Source organism: Pygoscelis adeliae, unplaced genomic scaffold, assembly GCF_000699105.1.
Source record: "Pygoscelis adeliae isolate BGI_AS28 unplaced genomic scaffold, ASM69910v1 Scaffold85, whole genome shotgun sequence".
Classification (NCBI taxonomy): Eukaryota; Metazoa; Chordata; class Aves; order Sphenisciformes; family Spheniscidae; genus Pygoscelis; species Pygoscelis adeliae.
The window spans coordinates 1,031,015-1,041,773 of NW_008824900.1; the positions used below are offsets into that span (position 1 = coordinate 1,031,015).

Sequence of the window (10,759 nt, forward strand, 5' to 3'; positions counted from 1 at the left end):
CTGCTGAATGAAGAATCACTTGCTTTCTTTGTATGAAAATAGTTGCATGAAACTGCACGCATCTTTCCTGGAGAGTGAAGAAAAAGTATCATATTCAGAGCAGGGCAGGAGCCATGCTCCAATATTGTTCCAAACATTGAAACACTGATTCCCATTGCTTAAAGTAAAAATTTTTGCAAACGCTGAATAAAAGCATAGCAATTTTCTGAGTAAGGATTAATAGGCGTGTAAGAAATGGCATTAATTATACTAATGTTACAGTCTACCGAAGCTGCTTTCAATCATTTTTATATTCAATAGCATGCATCATCATGCATTAGGGATAAATATAGCCGAAAAAAGGTAGCGATAATAAAAGTTATACGGGTATAAATTAGAGCATATTTTTAAACTACTGTGAAGTCACAGCTTCTTGAGATAACATAAAATTATAGGATATGTGCACATCCTAAATTGAATCCTGGGGAATCTTGTACTGTTCGTATGCTAGTTGATTATCGTTTGGGTAACGCTGTCTGAGAAAGTTACAAACCTCTATTTCCATAGCTTCCTACTCCAAGCCTTATTCTTAACCCCAAGGAGCCAGCGTGGGGACGATACAAGGCATTGTGTATTGGACATATTCGAGCCATGGTCACTTACTATTTGGGGAGCAGCTATGGAGGCACTGTAACCTCAGGTCCCCAGCCTCAGCCCTCTCCTCCTCAGTCCTGGAAAAGAGAATATAGAAGTAGCACCTTTAACAGAAACAAAGGCTGCTCCCAAATGTACAGAAATGGAAGGGTCAAAATCAGTAAGAGTACAACATACCTGGGCTCCTCCATCTATAGCCAGCCAGGCCCATTATGGAGATCGTAATGGTCTCAGGAAGGACTCAATTCCATTGGCTTGGCCCCTCTCGGGGGAAAGCTCATGTAAAGAGGCCATGGGGAATAGAAATGAGGGGCTCAGGGCTGCGTCTCTCCCACTCTTTCACTCTTCAGGATGAATCTAAGCGTCGGGAGCTAACAGCATTGTACAGTACGTGTGTGTTGGAAGCGGGTATGTTGCTAGTGCTACACCATTTAAGTGCCAGTCTGTGTAATTTTCCAGAAGGAACAGCTCTGTGGATAAAAATTCCTGTGTTGCAGAATAAAGTACAGAATAAATCCAAGGCAGAACGTTACACTCATCCTTGTGTGCTGATGAAAGCTGAATAGTCAGGTTTGAAATTCTTACTGATGTCCATATGAAAAGATACTGACTCTGTAAATGGGAGGTACTGTAGGTCAACAGCTTAAAACCTGTTCAGATATCTAGGTGACCAAGGAGGAAATCAGAGCAAAAGCTTGGCATGTCTTCGGAAAGCATTGATATGATCTGCACAACATCTTGTATGAGTACAATGGAGTTAAAGAAAGAAAACTGTGATTAAGATACATTACAGAAATGTACAAAAAAGGAAAAAAATAGCATATGTGAATGATGATTTGAAAGTTCTGATTCTCATAGTGTCAGGAATAGTCCTGATTTATTATCTCTGCAATAGCTTGGGTCCTGCCGTCTGTTTCAAACTTCTCCTAGCACTTCAAAACTACATTTTCTATCCCTGAGGAGATATTTTGTCTGCGCTGATATCGATGCCAGTTTGAACTCAGTTCACCCTAGAATTTCACCTGCAGCATCTGCCCGATGTTGGGCTGGTTTTGCAGATCAGAGTAAGGGCTCAGTCAGCAAGAAAAATGTTGTGAAATCAGCTGCAATACCACAATGGGTGTTGATGGACAGCTGCAAGTTGGCAAACGCTGTGCTACGGATGAGTGAACTGTGGAAGGCTGAATCTTCCAGATTTACTTGCTAAATTTGTATGTTGGTTTAACAGCGCCTAGTAAGTGAGATTTGCTTCACAGGGAGCAAAAGGCTGGCTATCAGACTGAAGACAGGGCTGTGCTGATCTCTAGGGTCCCCTCTCCCACCGGTGCCGGGGTGGGCTGACCTCCTTACCCCTGCCAGTGGCTTCAGTGCCCATGGGACTCAACACCCCTGGCCTCACACAGCCTGACCAGGCATGAATGCATTTCCAAAAGCTGCTAATCTTTCTCCTGGTGTCAACAGTAAAAGAGGGCAGTGGCTAATTCAAGTTTTCTCATACCACTTTAATAACTTCTTATTCCTTGCTCAAGGCAGTGACTACCTCTCCATGAAGAGCTCACCTGATATTTGATTTCCACCCTTTCAGGCCCCCTATCCCTGACTGCAGGCTTCAATCCTCACGTACTCTCAGCCCAAGCCTCTACGTTCCCTTGCCCCAGATCGTCCTCCCCATGGCTACAATCCTCCTTGTTCCAGCAGCTGTGACTATTGCCCCAGCGTCTCCATCTGCCCCACTAACACTTTCTGCCTTTCCCCCAGCATACCGAAGAAGCAGAGAGGAAGGGTTTCTTTCTTCATCTGAAAGCAAAGTCCACCAGAGTTCTGGGAGCGGGGGAAGGTGGTGGGGCATGGCTGAAAGGGGATTTTTTTTTTTAATACAGAAAAAAAAGGAAGGGGACAAACATGGGAAAGACATTCAATGTGAATAACCCAGCTGCACTGTCCCTCGCCTGACTGGATGTGATGATAGTGTCGCTGTAGCCAGTCAGTCTAAATGAGTGCAATTCTCGTGAACGTGTCCTAATTATTACACAGCCATATGGGCAAAGCTGCTAAAACTGCCACATCTACTGGTTTCCATCTTGCCTTCCTCTCACTGCCTTTTTAGCACCCCCAAACTAGACAGTTGCACATTTACTAGATGTTACACTAAGAAAGCTGAATATTTAACAGTCTGGGTGCACTGAAGTTAGTGCTGCACTGGAAGGGTTACCCCAGTCCCCTGTTTGTGGGCGTTATTTTCTCATGGCCTCACAGGTACACTTGTGCAGGGCAGGGAGGAAAGTGTGGGCTGACACGGCATGACCCCACTGCGGAGCAGCTACATCTCTGTGGCAGCAGGCAGTGGCAAAGGGACAGCGGTCCTGGAACCACTGTGTGCTGCAGGGCATTACAGAAGCCAAATAGCTGGGCAGGGGAAGAGGAGAAGGACCTGGCACGTTGACATTCCTTCAGCTGACTGTCACATACAGCTCATCAGACTACACAGGAGAGAACAAAGAATCCCCGTCGCTTTGACTTATCTGGAAGGATCCTCAGAGCAAAGGAAGCAGGAAGGCATGCGGAGGGATACCTCCTCTGCTAGCTGGGGTGAACTGTAGACAACAGACCATGCTCAAGATAATATGGGGCGAGAGTATTCATATGAAACAGAGCAGAAAGAGAAATTGAGAGTGAAGGAAGAGAGATACCTATTATGAACTGACACCTAATAAACTAAAAAATTGAAAAAGATGAGCGAAAGTCATAGACAAATATTCAGTTACAAGGAAAACCAGAGAAAAAGGGAGGACAAACAATAATAGGACAAAGGCTGAAAGCTGACATGTTGCAGATAATTCTACTGATAATTTTATAGAACACTTAATACATGAATAATACCTCCAAGCCTGTATAGTTTACTTGTTCTGCTTAGCGTTACTCTGAGGGCTATCATATCTTTTATATCTGAAGAGCTATAATATCTTTTGATTTTATAGTGTGAACTACAGAGTCTTTTTTGTCTGGAATTTTTGAAGTATCCCAGGCCTGGGAAGGAAATAATTGTTGAATCTTTGATTTTTCAGCAGCTGTTTAAGTGTTTTCCCAGTGATCGAAACAGTGAGATGGTTAGCTGTTGGGAGACAAAGTCTGTGTCTTTGTGGTTGCAGGGAGCCAGAGGATTTGGCTGTCTCTGTGTAAGCATGCTGCATGCTGTTTGCAACTTGGTTGTGCTTATGTGTGGACTTAGGGTTGGATAACTGTATGTGCTAAGGTAGAGTGAAAACAGGCTGTGAAGCAGCATTTGGGGTGTACACACATATTCATCTGATTTTAAAGGTCTTTCCTATGTTCTTCACAGCTGAGGCAGTTCTTGGGATGCGGAGACTGAAGTTAACAAGCAGCAGTAACGCAGACTGTGCGAAGCTGACATGCTAGGGGAGGGGATGGGGTGAACTGATGGGGAGGGAGAGGGTCAGGACAACAAGCCATGCGCTGATTTGGCGCATCCCCTTTATCTCCTGCACTGGGTGGTGAACATGGTGCACACTGTTCGAATTGGGAGCTCTCAAGGGAACATTTCAGCTCTTTCATCTCATAGGTCTCTAGTAAATTTTCTGTTGTTATATGCAGTTACATGTGATTAAAATTAAATGAAATACAGTGACATTATGTTTGACAAAGTACTTGTGAGATTAGTGGTACTTTACTGTCAGTATTTTTCATAAAGGAAATTTCTTCTCTGGGAGCAGGGGCCTGTAGAAGTATATTCCAACAAAAAAAACTTTTATCAGACAAAATGGGGCTAATGCTTTTCTTCCCTGTCTCCCAGAAGATAAACTGCAGCTGTGGGGAATAATGATAAAGCTTTAACTTTCACTAGAAATATATTGCTCTTAGAAAACTGCCTATTGCACTAAGTCTATTCAACACAGAGGTAGATGCGTGTGTACAGTGGGTGCTGGATGTGTGCTGAGATAGAGGAACATGCAAAGAAGAGGGCAGTGATATGTACAAAGTAACTGGAAGGAAGAAAGGCTGGAGGGTTTTATTTATGAGATATGAAAAGGAACACGGAGGTGTAGGAGTAGGAGGGAATATGAAGTATCCCTGGGTATATGCACAGGAAGGAAAGAGAATCTAAGTTATTTTCTATTTGTGCAAAGGAAGATCAGAGGTCGGGGATGTTGTGTGCTTGCTGGGAATGCTGGCACCCTCAGCATCTAGCAACACTGGTGCTAATTGATGATCCCTGGACTGCCTGCAGTCTCAGAGTATTCTCAGGTCACAGTAGTGAAGCTGACCATGCACATGCTAACGTAACAAAAATAAATGGATGTAATGCTGCACAGCTTTAAATCTCTGGAAAGATCCCATGGTAACACTGTCTCTGCGGTTCTTATTATGTATTCAGATACAACAATTAAAATAATGTGATATAAAAAAAGAAAGTCATAATCATGAAGTTTGGGAACACCACATGCTTGAGCTGTGTTTGCCAAGTGTGTGTGAAGGGGTTTGGAGGATGTGACCAACAAGTGAATTGTTCACACAAATTCAAAACGAGCAAGGAAGCTGGAAGGACAGAACAAAATATACAGTCTGGTCATAAAGCGAGTGGTAGAGATGAAGTATTGTCTCTGTATACTGGTCAGGGTGGCTCTGACCAGTATACAGAGCAGTCACAAGGAACAGGCTGTTCTGTATGCATGTTGCCTAGTACGGAGCTTATTTTGATCGATATGTAAAAAAGAAGAGTTAAAAACCACATTGGTTTGTACTGGCCAAGGTGGGACTTGTCACTCGTCTTGGGCATATGTGGTCAACATATGCCTGCTAGTTGCGTAGGTAGGATCAAACCTTCCACCCAAGAGACCTGAAAAAGCCTTGATGTTGCATTTGGCTTGTTGTCATTCTTTGGGACCCTTCGCCTGTTTATCTAACGTGTTGGGGTGAAGGTCTCTCAGATTACAACTACTCCAACATGAATTTGATTGCAAAGTCTTAGGTGGTTTTGGTTCACATGTACGTAAAAATGGGGGGGCGGAGGGATGTTTGTAATATGGCGAGTGCAAGAGGAAGCAAATGCTAAACACACAATACAGATGTGAGATAAAGACGGTTACTGTCCTCGATGCATTAATGTTTTTTGCTATTTACTGTTCCAGAAAGGGCAGTAGTGGTACTTTATCAAGTTTCCTTAGCATTTCCCAATGTAACTCAACATATTCTGTTGCTTACAATTCTGCTGGTCTCTCATTTGCAATTCTCAATTCAATAATTTGGCTGACTGTTTTCCCTCACTGAGTGTTGATTTCCCCTGAGGCACATGCTGACCCCTTCCCCTTCACTGTGGTTGGGGTCTTTTTTTCAGGCAAAGAATTTTAAAAAATTCACTGTCATCTCTAAATGGAAAATTAGGAAAATCATCGTTGTTTGAATAATTTCTCTCATCTTTCCAGACTGAAAGGTAGAGTGAAAACTTGGAACTTGGCAGAGGAATAACTGTAACAACAGAGACTATTAATTAAGCTTGGGTAACCAACGCAAAGTAATATGCATGGAACGTCTCTAGGTTCTTCCTGCTCAGGAGAACTCCTCACTTCGCTACTGAAATGCCTGATCATTTTAAATCTTCTGTCTCCTCAGAGCTTCCCAACCACTCTCTTCCATCACTGAGAAACTGCCACATCGGTCAGAAGAACAAGAATTAATCCTCCTTATGTTTTCTGTCCCCAAAATATCTTCACGTTACTTCCAACAATAGGCTTTCAGTGAGGATTCTCATAGAATCATAGAATCATTAAGGTTGGAAAAGACCTCTAAGATCATCGAGTCCAACCGTCGACCCAACACCACCATGCCCACTAAACCATGTCCCTAAGCGCCTCATCTACACGTCTTCTTAGTACTTCCAGGGATGGGGACTCAACCACTTCCCTGGGCAGCCTCTTCCAATGTTTAACCACTCTTTCAGGAAAGAAATTTTTCCTCATGTCCAATCTCTGTACTTATCAGCTCCTCATTCCGTGAAGGTATCCCTATGGAGTCCATCTCACCTTCCCTGCTGTGTGAGATCAATATTTGCGTGTTCTTCACATTCTGCAATTTTAAGCAAAGCCTTAACCTTCTCACGAAAGAATGAGGGCGGCAAGGATCCCAGTGCAGCCACATGGGCCAACTAAGAGTGCATGGGGTCAGCAGTGTGGCAGGTGCGCAGTGTATGGCGATGGGCAGGGTGAAGGAGCATCTCTGGGCCTTCAGGGCTCAGACATGACTTGGAGTCTGCCTAAGACCCTGGTAGCAGTGTGGGTGGCACTGTGTGGATGTTTCTGCAGTGCAATATGATGTATGCACTATATTTGTGTGGAGGATGGGGTGTGTGGAGGAGCCTAGGATGGGTTGTAGGCATGTGATTGTGGAAGATGGCAACTCCAAAGTGGCCTAGCGGTGGCTGGAAAACCTCTCAGCAGCCGTTAGGATTATTGGGAGGTGCCTATTACACGTGCTGAGAAAGGATGGCTGTAACATTTGTAATATCCCCACAATTTTACCTTTCCAGAGAGGGAAAATTGGCTTGCATTGGCAGCATAGCTTCTCATGAATTCCTATGAATCAGATGCACACTGTAAGGACTTCTCAGTCTTGTGTTTTAATGAGTATATAAGAAAAGGCAGGCATTGGGACATCACAAAATTTAAGAAAAAACAAATCAAGGAGGATCTTTTGTGTTTGTCTTTAACACACATCTTCTCCAAGTATCTCAGAGACTTCACCCACATGTGCTGAAACAGGTGGGAGCCTAGATTTTCTGAGACTAGCAGAGTCCATGAAAACCTCCACTGATCGAGCGACTGACTGCACTGACCTTTCTCTGAAGTACTTGATGGCTTCCTGGTCTAGGAAGTTCTGCTCTTCTCGAAAGCCCTGCTCAAAGATTTTGCGCTTGTGTCTGAACTCAATGACAGTCTTAGTGTAAGAGTTCAAGGTAGTAACGGAGGCCGCCATGCAGCAGGTGAAAGAGCCCCATGCCAGACTGTGGAGAGAGAAACCAGCAGACAGAGCTGGGTTAAGACAGCAGCTCATGTTATATTTCTGACGCCAAGAGACACACACACACAGGATGCGACTAGGCAGGTAAGTCAGTGGTGACAAACCCGTTTTCTTCATCTTACCTCAAATGACCTGTGGCACATGCTCAGGCATGCAGGCAGGATGCTGGGCTAGGGGCTGGGCACAACTTTCATCCCATGGAGAACCGCGTGGCAGAGTGCTAATGTGAACACTCGGTGCACTCTGACAGAAGAGTCGAATGCCTCTTGATTTCCCTTTGAAATGTTTCAGAGCTTTGCAGACAAGTGCTAGAACCTATAGAGCAGTAATTAACTCCTGGAAGGAGTAATGCCCCAGAGAGCTCATCTTTTGGCCCAGTGCAAGTTCTCCAGCATCCATGGGAGACTGACTCCACACAACGCTACTGCAGGGATGGTCTCTATTCCGTTTTTTTATGCCTTCATCAGACTACTGTATTTCCTTCTTTCCTGGTTCATGGACATTTCTAGCATTCCTGGCTTATATCTGGTCTCTGAAAGCCTGACCAGAATAGAAGACAGCACTTCCATTTTGTGGGGAGATCCAATCTGAGGGCAGTGCCCCAAGTGTGCAGGCAGTGCTAGCCAATCTTGGTCAGCCAGTGGCAGAACACCTGCAAATACTGACCAGGAGCACAGGGAGACAGAGGGAAAAGGAAAGTGGAAGAAAAAACGTGACTGCCCCAGTGCCAAGCTGGAACAGCAGCCAAGTGTTGTCCTGGGTCTCCTGGCAAGGAGAGTTCAGCTGGGAGCTGCTCTGCTCCCTGCTCGTGGGCTGGGTCCCCCCCCGGGTGCCTTCTGCCCTCCCTGTACATCTCTCCTCCAGCCTTTACCTTACCAATCTCAAGTTCAGATGTGGCTGCGGGGAACTCATGGCCCCAAGGAGTTTAGATGCTTTTTGAGCATGAAATGGGGCTACAAAGAAGGCACCGAATTCCTCCTTTTGTCTGCAGAGCTTATCTGCGTTCAGGCTCCCCTTGACTTCACATTCAGCCCATCAGCTCCAGCTACATATAGTTCACAGCGGCTTCCTAACGAACTTGGATTAACTTAATCATCTGTGTCAGCTACACACTTTACCTGCTCCTTGCTTTCATCTTTTCTATAACCAAAATGAACATTGATATAAATTATGCAGAACAGAAAGAATACAGCCACAGTAGAATTATCTTATAAATACGCATTATCAACAGAACCCTCAGCATGAGCTCTTTTCCCATTCTGCAAAGGATCTGCAGGCAAGGAAACAGTTTCTCATTTCAAATTAGACAAAACTTGAAAAAGAACACATATTCATGAACTGAAAAATCTGGGAAAAAAATGGTTCAAGTAAACAGAAATGGCTCATTTCAATGATTTCAAAATTCAGTGCATAACAAGCCCTTTAGGGACTTCCATAGCAATGAAGTGTGTGGAGGCAGCCCTTTCCTAGCCATTTTTGAACCTGTTTGCCAGATGCAGTCAAATGAGAAGGAAGCGTAGTGAGCCCTGGGGTGATGAAGGCCCCTTAGGTTTCCCGTGGTTGGGTGGAGAAGTGGAAAGGAAACTCGTGCTATGTCTGAGTGTCCAGGCACAGGGAAGCCTGGCAAGTGTCTTCCTTCTACACGGAGTGTGTGGAAAAGCTCCAACAGCTCCAAACATTTCCAGCTGGGCTCCTAAACAATATCGAGGAAGAAGCCAGCTGAAACCACATGCTTCACTGTGCCTGGTTGGTGCCTGGGGAATGACATACGGAGAAAAATTTCTCTTGAAAGTTTCTGATCATTTCTAATCATTAACTCAGAAATGCTGAAAGGTTCAGAGAAGGAAATACAGAATGAAGACTCTCAATGTGACCTCAGGCCTGGCATTTGGTAAATCATAATAATGAGACAATTATGATTGATATGTTTTAGTTTTTATGGACCTTGGTTAAATGTTATTTATTTTTAAGTGTAAAGAGTGGTTCTCCTACCTGTAAGAGTTACATCCTACCTGAGGTGAAGACCTCTTTAACAGCAGTGCCCCTCCATGTCAGCTGTGCTCCAGATGTGGTGGGACTGTACCTATAGTGCCTCTGGTAGCTGAGCTCAGGACTGTGCTCTCAAGTTCCTCTGTGGCTCAAACAGCCCAGGTTTTTGTATTTGTTTTCTTTCTAGAGGGGCCGAGCTTGAACATCCACTGATCCTCAGAGCCACTGAAACCCCCTGCCTGGAGAATCCCCTGGCCCACTCCTGGCTTGTGCGAGTACACAGACCAACCTCCAGGCTTTGCCAATGGCTTGGGAACGGGGTAAGATAACAAGGACCAAGCAGTGCGTTTTCAACCCTGGGACATCTGAGCAGATCACAAGCAGCCCTTCCTCATTTTGAGGAGAGGTATTTTTATCATTCCCTCTCGATAGAGGGGAAATAGAGTCACAGAAAAAATAGTTTTCCCATTGGCACTTGGGAAACGAATGGCAGTCTTGATCTCCACTCATGCCCTTTGGCTCTTGGCCATGGGGAGGCTGTTCCCTGGCCCCACTTTTCAGCGGTGTTACAATTCCCTGTGCTCTGACAGGTTGTCTAGTAGGATGCTGCAGTGGTACTTTTTACAGAAGGCTGTAAATAATGCTGATGTTTGCACTACTGGTTCAGGCATATTTAAAGCTCATGCTTCAGGCCATCACCTGAACCCAGATGGAGCAGAAAGAAATTCCTACACATGCAGAGTTTCCAAACTCCATCAGGCCGGGTGGGCATTTGTTTTTAACCCTTCTTAAAGGTGTTCAAATCTGGGTGATGCCAGGGGAGGTTCTAGCTCTCTAGTCCGTACAGCAGTGGTGGTTCAGTGTTAGCTGGAAGGAAGAAGCCTTGTTTTTGCTGTGTTTGACTTTCAGACCTTCCTTTGCCACGTCTGCTACCAGTCACTGGCACGGCATGAGGAACCCCGTGGCCTTCCTCAGGCTGCTGAGTGCCACTGCAAGCTGAAAATACTGCTGCTGTTCGTGTCTGTCCCAGGGGAGCTGTGACTGAGCCGATGTTTGCACCTTGCCCAGCATCCTGCATAGGCAAGTATGTTGCCTTGGAAGGTAT

General features: G+C 44.9%; 1 protein-coding gene across 1 annotated transcript in view; it reads right to left on the minus strand.

Annotated features, from left to right (window-relative positions):
• GSG1L (GSG1-like) overlaps positions 1–10,759 on the minus strand; it is a 62,227-nt gene that overhangs the window by 7,855 nt on the left and 43,613 nt on the right. Inside the window, exons 5-6 of the mRNA XM_009324715.1 lie at positions 7,481–7,648; positions 643–710 (exon numbers count right to left, since the gene is read on the minus strand). Of these exons, the coding sequence (XP_009322990.1) occupies positions 643–710; positions 7,481–7,648 (236 nt within the window). The remainder of the gene's footprint in view (positions 1–642; positions 711–7,480; positions 7,649–10,759) is intronic.